At 43.7% G+C, this 20,656-nt stretch overlaps 1 protein-coding gene across 1 annotated transcript in view; it reads left to right on the top strand.

The window, feature by feature from the left end:
• IFT140 (intraflagellar transport 140) overlaps positions 1-19,512 on the top strand; it is a 96,413-nt gene extending 76,901 nt beyond the window's left edge. Inside the window, exons 19-30 of the mRNA XM_066576472.1 lie at positions 3,530-3,707; positions 3,979-4,169; positions 4,672-4,767; positions 6,681-6,813; positions 6,936-7,079; positions 7,474-7,602; positions 8,760-8,942; positions 12,025-12,231; positions 12,712-12,924; positions 13,002-13,168; positions 16,053-16,194; positions 17,323-19,512. Coding sequence (XP_066432569.1) covers positions 3,530-3,707; positions 3,979-4,169; positions 4,672-4,767; positions 6,681-6,813; positions 6,936-7,079; positions 7,474-7,602; positions 8,760-8,942; positions 12,025-12,231; positions 12,712-12,924; positions 13,002-13,168; positions 16,053-16,194; positions 17,323-17,523 — 1,984 coding nt within the window. The 3' untranslated portion in view covers positions 17,524-19,512. The remainder of the gene's footprint in view (positions 1-3,529; positions 3,708-3,978; positions 4,170-4,671; positions 4,768-6,680; positions 6,814-6,935; positions 7,080-7,473; positions 7,603-8,759; positions 8,943-12,024; positions 12,232-12,711; positions 12,925-13,001; positions 13,169-16,052; positions 16,195-17,322) is intronic.
• Positions 19,513-20,656: the final 1,144 nt, after the last annotated feature.

Here is a 20,656-nt window from a genome sequence, read left to right as displayed (position 1 = left end):
TAAGTGGCTGTGGCGCTCACCCAAGCTCCATGGTCTCTTCAAATGGTTGGTGGGGATCCTGAGTGGCAGACTAATCGGAAATTGATAACCTTATATTGAGGGCCCGGAAAATCCCTTTAGGGCCCATTTACACCTGTGTTAGGGTTTTCCGTCTCTGAAGCCGAGAAACAAGAATTAAAATGGAAATAAACTGATAAATTTTTTCCTATAGATTTCATTGGGCTTTCAAAAAAAATACGAAAGGCAAACGGAAAGCTTTCAGTTTGCTTTCGTTACGTTTGGTTCGGGTCAAGTAAACAAATAGCGCTCCAGAAAAAGAGAGAACTGAAAGCTTTCCAGTTGTTTTCCATTTTTTTGAAAACTCTTTGAAATACCGTAGAAAGGGCAAAAAAATGGAACAGTTTTTTTCTATTTTAATTCAGTCTCTCTGCCCCAAAAACGGAACAGAGAGATGGGAAGCCCTAACTCAAGTGTGAAAGGGCCCTTAGAGAGGACCCATCACTTCCCCTGACTTGTCTGTTTCACAAGACATTCCGCATGAATTTCCCCATAACTCTGCTTTTGTGCCGTTCTTCTGTTTTTCCTCCTGAAAATTTTGTAGAAGTTGGTTGTTACTATACCCCTTATTTTAGGGGTGTGTCTGAAACTGACAGCACTGATTGGATAATATCAGACTATGTAAGGACATCCCATGCCCCACTTGCTAATGCCCAGTTGTAAATCAATTCTTCGTTTTCCAGGAGGAATAACAGAGGAACGGCAGAATTCAGCGTTTTAAAGAAAGATGCGTCTGATACAATTCTTTACTAAAATAGAAATGTCATGTGAGCTGACAAAGTCCTCTTACCAGGCTGTTAAACCCCCTCCTGTAGTCACGTACGTCTCACCCACAGGGATGGGCCCCACCTTATAGCTGCGTCACTCTGTTAGCAGGAAAATGTTATCATGAGCTGCTTGTCAGGAGCTACCAACGTGATGAGTGTCCAGAGGAAGGCCGGGGTACACACCTTATCCTCTCTGTGTCACACACTGATGCTGTGTGAGACTGTCCATGAGTTACAGATCCGCACGTCTCCTAGCCCCATAGTGTAAACCAGCCAGGGTCTACAAGTCCTAGGCTTGCAACAAGCTAATTGATCATCACTCTTCTGCCACTTGTAGTCATTGTGTAAGTATATAAGATAGAATGGCTTTACTTTGTTTGCAGCTAGCCCACTTGTTCCTGATGAAGTGTAATACCCATCAGCAAACATTCCTTCATTTGCCGATGGATCCTTATGGCAGTAGCAAGGGGTGGGAATAGGTGCTGCTTGTGTTTTTTGGTGTTAGTGTTTCATTAATAAAGGACATTCCCATACATTACTGTGCAAAAGTTTTAGGTAGGTGGAAAAAATGATGCAAAGTAAGAACTAGAAAGTAAGCAAGACTGAGCACAGCAACAAGACACAATGTCTCAGCACATACTGCATCAGCAAGGTCTCTCCCAGGCAAAGATTTCAAAGCGGACTGGGGTTTCAAGATGTGCTGTTCAAGCTCTTGTGAAGAAGCAGGAAAGAAACAGGCAACATTGCAGATCGTAAATGTAGTGATCTTCCAAGGAAACTCAGTGCGACAGCTGAAAGACACATCATGCTTACTTCCCTTCGAAACTGGAAGCTGTCCAGCAGGGCCATCAGCTCAGAACTGGCAGAAACCTGTGGGACCAGATACAGCATATACAGTTCAGAGAAATATAGCCAGAAATGGTCTTTGTGGAGGAATTGCGGCCAAATAGCCATATTTTCTATGTAGAAACAAAGCCAAGTGACTCCACTATGCACAATAGCATAGGAACTGGGGTGCAGAAAAACGTCAGCAGGTGCTCTGGACTGAGTTAAAATCTAAATTAATTGACTGTAATGGAAGGCAGTTTATTCACCTGGAGAATGGTATATGCGTGTCTGCAGGCAGCAGTGAAGCATGGGAGAGAGCGGTACAATAATGAGTGTCTGCAGGCAGCAGTGAAGTATTGGGGAGAGCGGTACAATAATGAGTGTCTGCAGGCAGCAGTGAAGGCTCCTTTACAAGTTTGGGGCTGGTATTTATCAAATGGAGTTGGGGATTTGGTCAGAATTAATGGTGTCCTAAATGCAGAGAAATATAGAGCAGATACTTATCCATCATGCAATTTCATCAGGGAGGCGTTTGATTGGCTCCAGTTTATTCTGCAGCAGGACCATGGCCACCAACATACAGCCAATGTCATTAAGAACTATCTTAAGTGTATAGAAGAACAGGGGATCCTGGAAGTGCTGATCTGGTCCCACAGAACCCTGATCTCAACCTCATCCAGTCTGTCTAGAATTACTGTACAGAAGGATTTGAGCAAGCCGGCATCCACAGCAGATCTGCAGTTAGTTTTTCAAGATGTTTGGAACAACCTCCCTGCTGAATTCCTTCAAAAACCATGTGCAACTGTATCTATAAGAACTGATGCCAAGGCCTTTTTACACGGATCGACAATTGGGCACGTGCGTTTGTAGGAACGCTTGTTTGGCTGATTGTTGGCTGATGTGAATCTGCATTGGATCACCCAAAGAAAAAGGAAACGCTGATATTTTTGTCCAGGCATCAAGGGTCACTTTAATCATGCAGGTGCTGCAAGGTAAAAGGAAGCTTTTCTCCTAAAGGTGCAGTAACCACAATATGATGGCACCGGGACCCGTGGCTGTATTCTCTCACTGATATTGCTGTGCAGCCATTGGCTGCTGTGGGCAGGCGAGGTCTCTGCTGCATGCGGTTTTCTCATCGTCGGGCCATTCCCTAATTAAACAATAAAGCATGTTTTCTAATTTAACACTTTATTACCCCAGATGCACCCACCTCCCTCTCTCTCGCTTTTTCCCTTACATTCCACACGCCACCTCCTGTCATTCATGCCCAGCGGGTCTTGGAGGCTGGGCACACTCATCTTGGTTTAGGAACAGGAAATCCTCCTACTACATCATGGTGGGAATAGGAAGGTGTTTGCTGATGGGAATGGATTCTGTGTACGTGCTCTCTTGTTGAGCCATGTTTGTGTTTCACTTTATGATGTATTCATAAACACTCATTACCCCATCTATTATGAATCCCGGACAAAGACATAATTACGAGGCCATGCCAAGAGCCAAGGGTCAGAAGATAATTCACCAACAGAGAATGATCTCTTCTCTCCATGGAGAAACGGGACATTTATCAGTATAAATCTACTAATCTGCACTGCTAAAAACAATTAAGGGAACTTGTGTTTACCATGGTGTCTCCAGACTCCTTCACTTCAGTAGAAGAGTCAAGGGACATCCAATATGGCTACCAGTACAGAAATATTAACAGATTTGCTTAGCTTACAGGTGGAGGATGTATCACTGCTTAGCTACACTGATTTGCCACTCAGAAATTGGTGGCAACCCCTGAGGAATTTGTAATAGCAGCCACTTCAGTTGTCATCAAGCATTTTCTTGTTATGTGGTAATGTTTATTGAACTACTTATTTTTATTTCTTTTGTAGTGAAACGGTCTGGGAAAACATGGCGCGTATGTGTGTCAAGACCAGAAGGCTGGATGTTGCCAAAGTGTGCCTGGGCAAAATGGGCCATGCAAGGGGTGCCAAAGCATTGCGAGAGGCGGAGCAAGAGCCAGAGATAGAAGCCAGAGTGGCCATGTTGGCCATACAGCTTGGAATGCTGGTGGGTTAATGGTCATGTTTGGTCAAGACAAATTGGGTATTCACCATGGGCACATACCAAAACATCAGCTAGGGATTGGTATATTGAAGGCATGACGGGGTTGGGGCTTGCATAAAAGTATGAGGCTCTATAGTGGCTTATGAAGCTTGTTCTTCCTGCCACCATTACTACTATTACGAAGTAACCTGTATAGCTGTGTTCACTATCCTTAGATCATGTTTAGATGGGTTTGCTGTAATTCTGTATTTACAACATCTGTTCTCTTCTACAGGAAGACGCAGAGCAGCTATACAAAACCTGCAAACGCTACGATCTTCTGAATAAACTATACCAGGCTTGGGGTCAGTGGCAAAAAGCTATTGAGACTGCGGAGAATTATGATCGGGTCCACCTGAGAACCACCTATTATCACTATGCAAAGCACTCGGAAGCTATGGGGGACCGTAGCATATCACTCAATTAGTAAGTGCACTAATGATCCATTGGGTTTTTGCAATAAGGGGGTTGTCTGCTCTCTTTGTCAATAATAACCTAGCTTCTGGATAGGCTATCAGCAGTTGATTGATTGAGGTCCTCTACTCGATACCCTGATCCATCAGTTGACTGCCGGTCAGACATTGTTATTGGCCGTCAGCACAAGAAGTGCGCTACTATGGCACATCCTGCTTCACTGCTGGTCAGGACATCATATCTAGTCCTGACCAGGAGAGAACCAGAAGATAGGTCATCAGTGAAAAAGAGGGCAGAAAAACCCTTTTAAGGAAAGTCTAAGCAACCTTGATGCAGCTTTGAACATCATAAGAGGCCCAAGTAGAGATCCCATGCAAGGGACCTAGAATTTTACTTTGTGAAGACCCCTTTAATAATACTCCGGGGAAGTTCTTATTAGCTTTTGAGAAAAATCATAAGGTAGAACCATAGATCTGAAAAACATGTTGCTGAACTTTCTTTTTGTATTCTCTAGTTATGAAAAGTCGGACACGCACCGTTTTGAGGTTCCAAGGATGCTTCTAGATAACCCACAGAACTTGGAGACCTACATTAACAACAAGAAAGACAAGTAAGATAATTGTCTGTGGGGAAGACAATATAAGAAACATGAACTAGACATGTCATGAGGTGTAGCCACATGTTACTGAAAAACATGAACCCTTGAAACCCTTGAAACATAAAATGTCAATATGTAATCATACAGTATAATCCATGGCCCACACACCCAAAAGGTGAATAATATCAGAGAGTAGCGTCAATAGGAGTACAAAATATAAAGTAGATCAAGGTAGGGAATGTATGGGAACAATATAATGTATCCCTCACGAAATCCCTACATGCCCTATATAGCACCTGCCCTGACAAGGGCGACCCCATGCAGGATCTTCATCCTATTAAACCCTCAAAAATCCCTAACAGAAGAGGACACGCTCTCAATTACCAAATGAGGTGAAACATTTTACATATTTTACATGTGGTGAATAAACCGGGAGGATTCCACCTTTTCCAAGATGTTTGTGTGCTCACTACATACTTAAGGCCCATTAAGACACAACAATTATCGCTCAAAAGATGTCTTTTGAGCAATAATCATTGTGTCCATTTACAGCACAAGGTGATCGCTCAGACGTTGAGTGATCGCCCTGCACTCTGAGCGGGGGATGCAGAGGACAAGCGGGGCTGCTTGTCTTTTGCATCCAGCTGTTCCCCACTGGGAGTGCACGGCTGCTATATAGCCGAGCGCTCCGAGTGGAGGATGCAGAAGACGAGGGGTGGCCCCAGGAATTTGTCTTTATGCCATTGTTTTCAAATATAGTAAGACTTCCTATCACTGCTGTCCAATTCACATAAGTAGCAGCAGAATTTAGTGACCCAAGTTGCATTCCCAGCAATAACCTTCAAATCTCCACAGATATTCCTGTTATATTTTTCATACTGGATTTTATCTAACAACAGTTTCATATTTTCGTATGTCTCTTACATATCAGCAGCATGCACTACATGTATTGATCATATACTGAATAGGACACTAAATATAAAGGTAATTCATCCAATGGCAAACCATAAAGAACACCCAAATTAGAAAAAAAAAATAAGTGTCACAAGAAAACCTGCCTGATGGAAAAATTCTAACAACGTATTTGAATTCAGGAGGTGAAATACTACTAGAATCGCCATTAAAGATTCTTGTGAAAATAAGTCACGTTGACCAGTGTTATGGAGGAAGGCAGATCACACATAGGGAGGAAAGCTTACACAATGCAGTTTGCAGGGGGAGGATCAGATTCACATAGGCTGCAAATCTGTGTACAGATTGAAGAGAGAACCCACAGCAAACTCTTCAGGGAGAATCACACTCTCCTCCGCATCATTGTCCGTTAGCACAAGAGATCCACCTCGAGCTCTTGGCAGGAAGCAATCCAGGAATGAAGCTGTACTGATACACGAGAGCTAGTGAAGGCAGCAGCATCCTGGACGCACAGATCTCACATTCAGCATGTATCACTGGGAAAAGTCCAAAACTACAGATTTCAAAAATATTTTCTATGTCAAAGGTGTTCCTAGCCTTTAAAAGGTATCTGTCAGCTACCTTGAGCCGTATAAGCTAAGCTTATGGGTTCAAAGTAGCTGACCTATTGAGTCCAGGGATAAATGAATAGGAGGACTACTTAGCACGCCTCTCAATGACACTGACACAGGGAAAACAATGGGAAAGGTAAGTAAAAAAAAAACCTACATCCCCGGAATTAGCAGATCAGCTACTTTGAGCCCATAAGCTGATGTTATAGGTCTTAAAGTAGCTGACAGATCCCCTTTAATGTTTACCTTTTCAGTCTACCTTCGGCACTTGCTAGTCCTGGGGTTTCACATACTGTTGCATATTTTACACCCAACCATGTATTACTACCATTGACGGTTGGATTCTACCATGATATTTGTAACTCTGTAACCTCGTTTTATTTTCTGGTTGTCCTCATACAGAATTCTGTGGAAATGGTGGGCTCAGTACCTGGAGAGCCAGGCGGACCTGGATGCTGCTCTCAAATATTATGAGCTTGCACAAGACTACCTGTCCCTGGTGCGAGTACATTGCTTCCTACGCAACATTCAGAAGGTATGGGACTACAGCTATGTAGCAGTATAGATAATATGTGTAAAATTTCCCTTTTCCATTACATTGACTTTTATATCAACTCACTCTTGTGGGCAAGTAATAAAAGCTACTCTGCTTTCTAGGCTGCAGAAATCGCCAATGAAACTGGAAACTTAGCGGCATCCTACCACCTGGCACGTCAGTATGAAAGTCAAGGGGATCTAAAACAGGCAGTGCATTTCTATACCAGAGCCCAGGCTTATAATAACGCAATCAGGCTTTGCAAGGTAGATGCATACGCTTTATTAACTTTCTATCCACTGAATCTTAATATTGGTTGTGACTAGAGATGAGCGAACGTACTCGGATAGGCACTACTCGTCCGAGTAATGTGCCTTATCCGAGTACCGCTGTGTTCGTGCTGAAAGATTCGGGGCGCTCCGCTGCTGACAGGTGAGTCGCAGCGGGGAGCGGGGCAGAGCGGCCGGGAGAGAAGGAGAGAAAGATCTCCCCTCCGTTCCTCCCCGCTCTCCCCTGCAGCTCCCCGCTCCGCAGCGCGTGCCGAATCTTTCAGCACGAGTACAGCGGTACTCGGATAAGGCACATTACTCGGACGAGTAGTGCCTATCCGAGTATGTTCGCTCATCTCTAGTTGTGACCTGAGTACTTATTTACATACAGGAAAATAATCTGGATGACCAACTCATGAACCTGGCATTGCTGAGCACGCCAGAGGATATGATGGATGCAGCTCGGTATTATGAAGAGAAGGGAGAACAAATGGATAGAGCCGTTATGCTGTATCACAAGGTAAAACAGCTGCCGATTGGATGAAAATTATTTGGTTTAAAGGGGTCGTGCCATCAAAAAAGTTAACTCCTGCCCACAGGATAGGGGTAACTAACTGATCCATTGGGGTCCAGCTGATGGGACCCCTATTGATCATAATAACAGGAATTCGAGAGGTCCTTGAATGAATGGAACAGGGGGTCATGTGTGTGCATTATTGCTCCATTCATTTCATTGGGTCTACCAGAGATAGGTGTGTGCTTGTACAATGCGAGCATGATCACTGCTCCATCCATTCATAGACCATCAGGACCTCAGTTCTCATGATCAGTGGGGGTCCCATTGGTTGCACTCCCACCAGTACTGTGGACTAGGAATAGCTTTTTGGTTGGGACAACTGCTTTTATTCTCTGTTTGTAACCAGGTCAATATAGTCCTCTAAATTAGTCCAAAATGGTGTTCTTAGATTCATAGTACATCTCCAGAGGGGGTGGACCACCATATTTCTGATACAAAGATCCAAATCCCCTCCATCCATTCATAAAGCCATAAAGTTAAATGATAGCATTCTGGCTGACTTTCAGCTACCACTAGAGGGAACTTACTGAAGACAGATTTAATAAGCCTTGTTCACACAACATATTTTGGGTGTGGATTTTGGCACGGAATTGATGCCAAAATTCACACAAAGGCCCAATGCCCACCGACAGATTTTCACTGTGGAATTCGCGGGTAGACGCCTGCCACGAATTCCATAGCAAAGTCTGTCCATAGACATGCTAGGTTAAAAGATTTTCCCCTGCCCACGAGCGGAAAACAATTGTGATTTTCAGCTTCCGGGGGAGAATCGCAGCATGTTCTATTCTGTGTGGAAAATCGCTATCAATGGAAGCCATCTGTCCCGCGATATTTCCGCAGTGAGACACTCGCGGCGGATCTGGACAGGTGAGTATGGGTGTCTGGGTGGTGGCAGGTCTGATTCCGGAACAGAACAGAAATTGAAATAAACTGATCCTTTTATGCCCCCATTGATTTGAATGGGTGCAAACCACTGAAATTGACATAACTGTATAGCTGTCACAACTTTATGCCGCCGTCAGTGATGACCGCAAAAAAGTACATGACAGATTTCCTTTAAGTATTACCACGTTTTTTATTTTCTTCCAAATTTCCTTTAGTCAGGTCATCTCTCCAAGGCGTTGGAGTTGGCGTTTGCTACTGAACAGTTTGGAGCTCTTCAGCTAATAGCCGAGGACTTAGATGAGAAGTCTGATCCAGCCCTCCTTGCTCGATGTTCTGATTTCTTCATCCAGCACAACCAGTTTGATAAGGCCGTGGAATTACTATTAGCAGCTAAGAAGGTACCATCAATTTTTTCTCTTTTTATAGAAAATAGCCTATGAGCTTTAAAAAAAAGGCTTAATAAAGCAATTTGGCTTGGTTTTCAACTCATGGAGGGTGGAAGTTGTGGGGGCTTGCCTTCCCCTGGATTAACATTGCAGGCTAATAGGCTGAACCGGATGTTCAGATGCCTTTTTTCTGACTTACATACTATGTTAATATGTAAAACTGCACATTTATTAATACAAGTAAAACATTCAGAAAAAAATTCATTTTCAAGCCTGGATGGATGCTTGATAAATGCCACAGTTCTGTTACTGTACTACAACCAACAATCGTCCGTAAAGACCCTACACGTTTCAACAAAAATCTCATTAGGGGCCCTATCTAATATATATATATATTCAAAACTGCAGGGACTAATGCCTAGGCTTTCCAACCTCAGCCAGGTGCAGCGTGTATCCAGCCAGCAGACCTCTATCCGTTTCTATATACGCTCTCTACTATATATACGATCAGTCAGTAGATTGCAACTGCTACAGTATGTTAGCTCTATCAATCTATGGTTTTTGAAAAGTGGCGAGGAGAAGACAAAAAAAAATGGCCACGTCCTTTTAGGGTTTAAGAATCATTTACCGGACACTAGGTCTTTTTTTTAATAGGTAAACCCCACCCACAAGTGTAAGCCCAACCCCCATAATGGCTGCCAGTATTATTTGCTGTCAATTGAGTCCTTTGACAGAAAGAAATGGCACTGAGCTTTAGGCTCTTTTCACATTATGCTTTCTTGTCCAGAGCCGGTTCCATCCGAGGTTTACGTCTTCAGTGGAGAAAACTGCATTGGGGCCGAAAGCAGGATGGAAGCGGGACAGAACTATAGGGCTCAGTATGTGAGATGGACACCTCTTTGCTCTCCATTTCACATGGTTTCCATATCTGTCAGTCCTTTTTAGCTGGATAGAGAAGCTCTGAGGATACTGACAGGGAATGAATGCACTTGCAGTTAGGTGGCCCTACTTAGATTTCTATATGGGGCCCCATTTACTCTAAAGGAATGAAGGCCTTAATAATGGGTCAAAATGTAAATGTTGATACAGTTCATTTGCTGCAGAATTAAACAAGATCTATAACATATATGTAGACTCTTTAGAATAAAAGTTTGTATGAGATGGGAATATAGGGTCTGACTTGGCATGAGCTGTGATACCAGATGCAACATATCGTACAAGACTGGCACAGTTTCACCAAAAAAGTACCTTTCATCCAAATCTCATACATGTACTTTCTTTTTTTAGTAGAAAAAATGAGAGCGCATACAGGTTATAGTGCTAATGTTATCATTTATTTTTATTATATACTACTAGCATATCACTATTATTATTCCACTATTATTTTACTATCCCTGTTTTATCATATCACTAGTATTGTCATTATACTATTATGATATCACTATTATCATATTCTATCACTTTTAGATTGCTTATAAAGTTACCAGATTACTGCTATAATAATTATACAATGTTTACCCTATCACTAGTATTATAAGGTTACTGGTGTTAGCAGTATAAAAAACAGTTGACAATGCAACAGATACAAAAAACACACATATGTAGTAAAAACGCAGGTAACGCACACATAGGCAGTAAGGATGGTGCGCTTTTTTTTTTTTTTTTTTTTTACAGAACAAAATTGTATTTACATGAATGATCCCCAAGTCTCACACTGCAGCCTGTCACAGGACCGCAGTTCATTGAGTTCCTCTATCTCCCAAAAATCACTGAAGCACTAAACAGAAGAAATGGGGATGGAGTTGGGCTACACAAGCTGTTGTGCTGTGATAGTTTGAGACTATTTAATATAGTTATTGTAGCACTCGATATTTCAGGTGCACATTTATATTGTAGGGGTACAGAAGGGGACACATTTACTGTGGTGGTGCACAGACAGAGCACATATAGTTTGGGGGGGGGGGCAGTTAGCACATATACTTTGTGGGGAACAGAGTGAGCGCATATACTTTGTGGAAGCGTAGAGTGAGCACATATACTTTGTGGAAGCGTAGAGTGAGCACATATACTTTGTGGAAGCGTAGAGTGAGCACATATACTTTGTGGGGCACAGAGTGAGCACATATACTTTGTTGGGGCACAGAGTGAGCACATATACTTTGTGGGGGCACAGAGTGAGCACATATACTTTGTGGGGGCGCACAGTGAGTGCATGTACTTTGAGGGAGCGCCCCCCCCCACAACGTATATGTGCTCACTCTGTGCCCCAACAAAGTATATGTGCTCACTCTGTGCCCCACAAAGTATATGTGCTCATTCGGTGCCCCAACAACGTATATGTGCTCGCTCTGCGCCCCCACAAAGTATATGTGCTCACTCTGTGCCCCCACAAAGTATATGTGCTCACTCTGCGCCCCCACAAAGTATATGTGCTCACTCTGCGCCCCCACAAAGTATTTGTGTTCACTCTGCGCCCCCATAAAGTATATGTGCTCACTCTGCGCCCCCATAAAGTATATGTGCTCACTCTGCGCCCCACAAAGTATATATGCTCACTCTGCGCCCCCACAAAATATATGTGCTCACTCTGTGCTCCACAAAATGAATGTGCTCTGTCTGTGCACCAGGGCTTTCATAGCTATATTCAGGATTAACCCTGTAATTAGCCTTATATAGCACATACATATTGAACAGCACTCTACAGAGATCTACATTATTGTACATTCGGCCCTGTACACATGGCGGCTTCATAATCTAAAATACATCTGTTAGGAAACTCACACAAACACAAGAAGAACAAACAAACTCCATTGCTTGAAGCCTAGGTGCCAAATACACTGGTGCGCTGGGGGACTTAGTCAGATTTGATCCCAGTGCTGCAAGAAAACAGCGCTAACTACAGGGCCACTGTGCTGCCTGGGTGTTTGGTACATCACACATTACATACAGTAACACATGCGGGGGGGACCTTTGGTGCTCACATTTGATAATGTCCCCCATAGAGTACCACACTAGAGCCATCATACATTGCAGTCACATGGTTGTGTGTATGTATAACTTATTTGCCATTCTTTGCTGTATACTTGTCCTGCAGTACTACGATGCTCTGCAGCTGTGCCTGGAGCAGAATCTCATCATCACCGAAGACATGGCGGAAAAGATGACTGTATCCAAAAACTCCAAGGAGCTTAGTGAGGAAGCAAGACGGGAACTGCTGGAACGAATTGCTGACTGTTGCATGCGACAAGGGAATTATCACCTTGCAACCAAGAAATACACTCAGGCTGGGAACAAGTTAAAGGTAAGATCTGACATTTGGGTGGAAGCATTCATTCCATCCTGATACAAGGCCAAGGCTGCATGGTCACATGTGTTGCACGACATAAAGCTTTCAGTGTCATGTGCAATGTTGCATGTAATGATTGGCAAATGGGTTGCATTGCGACTTACTGCGACACGACAGTCTTGGGAAATCCAAATTGGTTGGATTTTGGCCTCAAGCAACTTTTCCACCATAAACATCAATGTAAGTTTCATGCGATTTGCCTTCAACTTGTCTTCGACTTGGCTGTTTTTTTTAATAATCGCACAACAGCAAGTCAAAGACAAGACAAGGCTTTTCTGAGATGCCGCTGTGTGGCCCTAGCCTATATCAGTATAGTATAGAACCCTTCTATTGAGGTTAATGTATTTCCAGTGCAGTCGGAGTTTCACCAGTGCAGAGGCAGAAACAAGCAGGAGGTCTCTCCATACGATTGTGACTTATGTCTCTTTTTACCAGGCCATGAGATCTTTATTGAAGTCGGGTGACACTGAGAAGATTGTGTTCTTTGCTGGAGTCTCCCGACAGAAGGAAATCTACATAATGGCCGCCAATTATCTACAGTCTCTAGATTGGCGACAAGATCCCAATATAGTCAATAACATTATTAACTTCTACACCAAAGGAAGAGCCCTTGACCTTCTGGCTGGTTTTTACGATGCCTGTGCTCAGGTGAGTGATCGATACCGGGACTTCTCCGTAAATTGTAAGTCCCCATTGCCTTTTTTCTGACCTCTTCTCTGTCTTAGTTGGAGATTGACGAATATCAGAATTACGAGAAGGCCATCGGAGCGCTGACTGAGGCTTACAAGTGTTTGTCTAAAGCCAAGATGCGGAGCCCAGAGGAACAAGAAAGACGGCAGTCTGATATCCAGAACAAAATTACTCTGGTCAAGAGATTTATCCAGGCTCGTAGGTAATGTATCCATACTGCAGGAGGTGTCGAAGTCCTAGTGCCAATGGAAAACTGATATTTTCATAATCCCATTCATTTCAATAGACAGATGCTGTGTATACATTACCCCTTCTCCTGTGATAGATATCTGCCTATACTTGGGACTGGAAAGAGGGTACTACAACCTACTCCACCCAATCAGTCATTTTTAGAATATCCACTATGATAGGAACCACCTACAAAATGGTTACATCGGCTGGATGTAGCCGGGGTTGGCCTTAGGGCGGGTGCACACTTACCGTGTGTGCGAGTTGTGTCCAACAGGTTTGTGCACAACTTGCATCAGACACCATCTGTCCGTGTGCTGTCTGATATATGGACTGCCTACGCATTGACATGTCCTACTTCTCGTCTGTCATATAGATAAAAGCCAGGAGTGTGAATAGCCCCATAAGATAGAACATGTCCATGTGCTGTCTGTGAATTAACACGGACAGCACACGGACCCACATACGCTAGTGGGCCTTATCATGAAAGGTGCTCTGCTGTATCTGTTGTTGGTGACCCCCATATAGTGTACTGTTATACAGAATGACCAATGTACAGTGCCTACTCCTTAATGATTTAGAGATGATCTGCAAAGAGGAGTGGACCAAAATTCTTTCTGACGTGCGCAAACCTCATCAACTACAAAAACCGTCTGACTGCTGTGCTTGGCAACAAGGGTTTTGCCACCAAGTATTAAGTCTTGTTTGCCAGAGGGATCAAATACTTATTTCTCTGTGCAAAATGCAAATAAATATGCATAATGTAGACAATGTGATTCTCTGGATTTTTTTGGGATATTCTATCTCTCACTGTTAAAATTAACCTACCCTAAAAATTATAGACTGTTCATGTCTTTGACAGTGGGCAAACTTACAAAATCAGCAAGGGTTCAAATACTTATTTCCTTAACTGTATGTGAAAAATAACAAAATATTTTCATTGTCTGGGTCGTTAAGAAAGCGGTCATACTTGGTACATGTTGCTTTTTATGTTTTTTTTTAACAGTATTTTTTAGCCCCTGAAGGGAACTTGAAGATGCAACCATTCGATTGCTAGAATAGTACACTGCATTACTTATGTCATTCATTTTACTAAGCCTACGACAGCAGCCTGCCGGAGGCAAGTCCTAATTGGCTGAGTTACATGGCAGACAAAGAGGCCTTTGTGAGGCTTCTAGCTGCCATGGGCACCAATTGGTACCTTGCGATCACACTGCGGGATGCCAATAGGTAACAAAAGAGCCTCCTCCCCCTGTTATCTGCTTACATACTGTAGTTGCTATTGATTTCAGCATGTCCGAATATTGCTGCCAGGATCTGAGGTTTCTCCGTTTCTGGCTGTCAATAGTCAGTCAAGCCACCGCCTTGAAAAGATGTATCTGCAGGTTTAAAGCCCATTAGTGAGGTCAGTTAACCCTTTCCAATCCACTGTCTGACGTCTGAAGACATTTTGACTGAAGACTGTACAGCTCTGATGTTGGAAGACGTCTGGCAGGGTATTCTTACTCTATATTACTGGCCGCTCTGTTGTCGGGGGCCTCTCCAGCATGTCCAATACCGCAGTACTGGCTCTAGTCAGCAGATGGCGCCATTGTATAATGGCAGAAAGAGAAAGCCCCCTAGGAAACCCTAAATCCAAAATTGGATTGCAAAGGGTTAAAAGGAGTATTGCTTTCACAATGGGGTTAAATTCTTTGCCATTTCTTTTGCAGACACTGCAGCCTGCGGAGCGGTTTTCAGGTTCAGCAGCTTACTCATTCTGTTGCAGATTTTCTGTGGCTTTGTTGAGAAATTTCTCTATTGACTTTAATGGGGAGTCAAAATTTGCAATGCAATCCGCAGATGTCATTTCTGATGTAGTTTTCATTGCAGATTTGCTGTGGAATTGACTTCAGTGGGGATAAAAGGTCTTTACTATAAGCAGCATAATGAAATCCACATCATTTTCCGCACCTAAAAGCAAATCTTCATGGTGGATTTCTATGTGGATTTGTAGACCATGCAATCAGTTCCCCATGTCTGAATTCATCCTAACAGCGCTGTACACTACCCAGATAACACTTTCATATCGTTCCCGAAAATAATGCTATTTGACCCATATACTACAAAAATAACATATCCTACAGGATAGGTGAAAGCGTTATGATCGGCAGACCCCCACTGATCCTGAGAATGAGGGTTCTGTTGGTCCCCGAGTGAATGGAGCCAAGGTCGTACAGGTGCACTGCTGATCCATTGTCTTTAATGACAGCACCCGAGATTTCCGAAGTTCTTGAACTCGGTAATCCCCAGCTTCTCATTGAAGTGAATGGAGTAGCAATGTTCCTATGTTATGGCTGCTCCATTCACTCTGGAACTGACAGGACCCCCTTTCTCGGGACTGGTGGAGCTCCCAGTGGTTGGACCCATACCGATCATTAAGTCATCTCCTATTATGTGCATAGGTGATAACTTGGCGCAAAGCTTTTAAAGAGGACTACAATCTCCTTAGAATAGGCAATTAATCTCAGATTGGAGGGGGTCTGACATTTAGTATCCCGCTTGACTAGCTGACTGAAAGGACTGCAGCACTGGAACTTAGTAGTGTCAGATTGTGGCGCTTGTGTCAGAGCGAGCAGCAGTGAGCGGTAGTGCCAGGAACAGCTCTTACCAAGAGTATGCAGTGGTGTCTGGTAAACAATGAAGGGGGCACGGGACTGGCTGGGGTGCTGCAGTCCCTTTTAGGCAGCAGATCGGCAGGAGTTAGACCACCCCTGATCAGCTATTGATGGCCTCTCATAAGGACAGGCCATGAATATTGCTGCCCAGGAGCAGTACCGCACAGCCTGAGTGCTTCATTCTGCCCCTTGTTGTCACAGGGCATACTCCACAGACAAGCCGGAGGCCGTCAGACAGTGTGAGCTGCTCCTGGAAGAGCCCGATTTGGAGGGTGCCGTCCGCATTGGTGATGTGTACGGGTTTCTGGTGGAACATTACACGCAGCAGGGAGACTTTCAGAAGGTACCGTAGACCTCAAACTTTGTTCATTGTCTTCCTTTCTATTACCACTTTAACCCCTTCAGGACTAGATATTTTCCTTTTCTTTTTTGTTTTCTGTCCCAGCCTTCCAAGAGCCATAATTTTTTAATTTCCTACTAACATAGACGTATGAACACTTGTTTTTTGCGGAATGAGTTATATTTTCACCATGAAGAATAAATATTGTGATATTAATAGTTCCGACTTTTATGTATTTGGTGATACCAAATATGTCAGCTTTTTAAATGTTTAGATCTTATGGGAATTTTTTTTTTAACTCTTAGTATTTTACTTTTTTTTTATAATTAAAAAATATTTTTGCCTTTTTTTAATCTTTTATTTAGTGCCCACAGCAGATTTGAACTTGCGATTATTTGATCATTTGTACTGCATACTATAATACTTCAATATTGCTGTATATGACATGTTTTAATGTTGCCTACAAAAACCTGACATGGGCAGGGCTTGAATAGGCACCTATGTATGGTAAGGAGCTTTCAGTAGGCTTTGGGCTGCCATGCTAGACCATTAGCAACCCCTGATCTTGCATTGCGAGGGGGTGTTGTTGGGGTGCAGGAAGGGATCCCACCCTCCCGCTGACTGTTTAGACATTTAATTAAACAGCTAAGCTGGGCTGTGGGTCGGATGGCCTCCATCCGCGGCAAAATAGAGCATTTTGCAATGTTTCCTATGCTCGCGGAATATGCAATTCGTATCTGCGAGTGTGAGCGAAAAAGCGTAAGTACATGCTTTTCAATGCCCACATTTGGCCACGAATCTTCCAAGCAGACGCCGATCGTGGATTCTGTAATTGGAATCCGCCTGTGTGAGGCCGGCCTTAACTTCCGTGATTAGAGCTGACTGATTGCGGCAGTTGCTGGTGGCTGTCAGAGACAGCTGTTTGCCACTGGGTATGCAGTTATAACTCGGCTCCCAAGCCCACTCCATACACCCTTCATGACCCCATGACGTATATTTACGCTATGGGGTCAGAAAGGGGTGTAGGCGGTCTGCAGCATTCCTACCTTGTACTGATCACCTGGCATTATGTTGTTTGGATGTGTATTTCTTTCTTGTGGTGCCCATCTTCATGCTGTCCTTTCTCACCAGGCGTACCGCTGCCTAGAAGAAATGAGATCCAAGATGCCCTCTGTCAACCTCAGCTACTACGTATCACAGAGCACAGTGGAAGCCGTGTATCGCGCCCTCTCCATCCCACTCACACACCAGTCTACTGAGCATGTGCGACACAACAGCGTAGAAGACGGCGAGGAGGTGGAAGAAGCGCCTGACATAGACTATAACGGTTAACCCTTTACCTGTCACGAATTCCTGTCTTTTGTTTCATGGTTAGCATGTGTGACATGTATCCTTACAATACACGGGTGGCCTTTGCATCTGTCCCAGTACTGCTGCCTCCCCTGAATCACACAACATATGACACCACCAATAGGGTAACATAACTCATGGTATCCTGCTATGTAAGAAAATCATTGGCCACACCATAAAGCATGCATTTATAATATGCATCATTTTGCAACAAAGTTTTATTTCTTGCTGGAATGCATCTTAAGAAATAAACACTTCTGCATACAGCCTTAGGGCCCATTCAGACCGGCATATATCCCATCCGTGTATATATTTCACAGACAGCCCACGGACCCATCATAGCCAATTAGGCAATTCACAAGAGCACTTATTCACACACACCAATGGTTCACATGAAAAAATGCTGCATGTCCTGTTCTGTTCTGTGTCACAGACAAGAGTAGGACATGCTATGTCCGCTGCACATATGCGCATCCATGTGCTGTCTGTTGTGACTTGAGCCTGCACCTTGCATATGCATGTAAGAATGGGTCCTTACAATTTTGTGTATACAGCACCTATGCAGACCTATGCGTCTCCATGGTAATATACCACAAAACAAAACTTGTATAGTTTAGCCTTGCAGTTGTGTGATTGTTCACTCCCTCATTCCCTATCTTCTTGCACACTACAGATAGTGGAGGAGAAAACATGTATAGCACATACATATTTTGCAGCGCTGTAAAGAGATTATCCCCAATTGATATTGGGCTGTGTCCTCATTAGGGCTCACATTCTAGAATCACCTGTTAGTATATTTTTGGAGTAATCGGTGTACCCAAAGGAAACCCACATAAACACAGAGAGAACATACAAACTCCATGCAGATATTGTCCTTGGTCGGATTTGATCCAAGCGCTGAGCCGCTGTTCTGCCCCCCAGACAGATGGAAGAGAATTTGGGAGCGTTCCCACAGCGTTTTTCACTATAGGATTCTGTCTGAGGGTTATGCCAGAGGTGCTGAAAACTGCATTGTTACAGAACCATTGAACGGAAACCCTGTCAATCAGACACCAAAGTTGTGTTCATTTCACTAAATGTGAATGGTTCCGTTCGTTTCCATTCAGGGGTTCTGTCACAGTTGCTGTTTTTGGCCCCTGTGTGTTACCCCCAGACGGAATCCCACAGTGTGGTGAAAACCACTGTGGGAACGCTCCCTTAGACATGACTGCTGGATCCGACCACACTAGGTTTTGCTTGTAGTCTGTCACCATGGAGACACTGACCTCTGCATAAGAGCTGTATACACAAAACGGTAGGAGATTTTTAATCAAAACAAATGACTTCTTTTTTCACTTTAGATGTATTGAAGCAATGAAAAAAGGTTGCAAAACTCTACAAGCCATTATAGGGGTTAGATAGGTTTTAAAACATCTGATCGTGGGACGCTCCCACCCAGCAGCTGTTTGAGGGGGTTGCAGCACTCATGCAGGTGCTGCAGTGTATTCAGCCATCAGTACGTTGTACTGTTATGAGTATTGCAGCATTATCCCTTTAAAGGTAAATACCGCAGGCCCTTCAAACGGCTGATCAGTGGGGTTGCCGGGGTTCGTCTCCCCACCAATTTCAGAAATTAATGTTCTATCCTCATTTTTTTAAAACCTCGATAACTTCTCTTAAATGTGATATGGGCAGGGGAGGAGCTTCACACAAGCCTTGATGACATCAGTTGGTCCCCAGTGACGGGTATATGGCCAGAGGCCATCAGCTCTTTTCTCTGTCAGTGGAGTGTAAATGATCTGCAGTAACAAGTTCTACCATGTCCCCCAAACCACAGGAACGAGATCACCGGCCTGCTCTTAACTTTTATAGAAGATTCACAACAAAAGGAAAAAAACTGAGAAATGTTTTTGTTTTTTATATATATATAAGTAAATTATTTTTTATTGTCTGTTTCTATATGTGTATATAAAAATGACTTTATTATCTGTTGTACTGTATTCTCTGGTGTAAGCTGGTATGACTATATGTACAACATGGACATAGACCAAGATATAGCACAGGACTGCGGAAGTACAATATACTGAACTTTAAAGGGGTTCTCCGATTTTACCCTACTAAGGTGCCTCTACATGAAGTTTTTTTTAACCATGATTTTGCAAAGTAAACTTTTGGCCATGCGGTTGGACAAGTGAAGCACATCAAAAGTAGGCGTTTGTAGTAAAACTGCAGCAAAAACCACTACATGTACAGGCATCCTGGTATAATTCTGTGTTCATTGAGGTAGGGTCGCTCAGTGTATGGTCACACATTGTGGATTCTTTGAGGTACTCAGCAGCGGAAAATCTGCACCAAGTGGCTCTGGCAGTGCTCCTTTTCATCTGGTCCTGATGCTGGGTTGATGCACTTCTACAGTCCTGTCCAGCTCTCCTTGTGTAACAGTCTGGGTCCTGGTACCGGCTCCATGCTCTTGAGATTGTGCTGGAGACATAGCATACTTCTTGTGACGGCACTTATGGATGTACCATCCCAGAGGACAGGACTATCGGTACAACCTGATTGGGCTGCAGGTACTCCTCATGTAACAGTCTGTGTCCTGGTACCGGCTCCATGCTCTTGAGATTGTGCTGGGGACATAGCATACTTCTTGTGATGGCACTTATGGATGTGCCATCCTGGAGGACAGGACTACCGGCTGCAGGTACTCCTCATGTACCGGTAGTGACAGGGACATCAGCAAAAGGCAAAACTAGAGAAGAATCAGCCAGGAAGGATAAGGAGAGGAATTGTCTCCAGTGCCTCTTTGGGGTCGTCGCTGCTGTCCAGGACATGTGACTGCTGCAGGCAATCACTGCCTATAGAGGGTCTCTGCTGTGGTTGGTGATTGGCTGCAGTAGTCACATGTCCCGGTCAGCAGCAACCAGGAAATACAGAGTGGCTGTGGCGCAATTTTAAGTAATGAGAAAACCCCTTTAAGTGACTTGGGGATATATTGTGGTACTTGGGGATATACTGTGATGCTTAAAGGAGATGTCTCGAGGCAGCAGTGAAATATTTTTTTTGCCCAGTCCCCCTTCTTCAGCATACATTACTAAGTACCAATGTAAATGGCTTTTAAAGCCGGTTCCTACTTACA

This window comes from Eleutherodactylus coqui, chromosome 8 (assembly GCF_035609145.1).
Source record: "Eleutherodactylus coqui strain aEleCoq1 chromosome 8, aEleCoq1.hap1, whole genome shotgun sequence".
Taxonomy (NCBI): domain Eukaryota; kingdom Metazoa; phylum Chordata; class Amphibia; order Anura; family Eleutherodactylidae; genus Eleutherodactylus; species Eleutherodactylus coqui.
The sequence above is the reverse complement of the archived record's forward strand: the minus strand, read 5'-3'. Positions and strand labels throughout refer to the sequence as shown.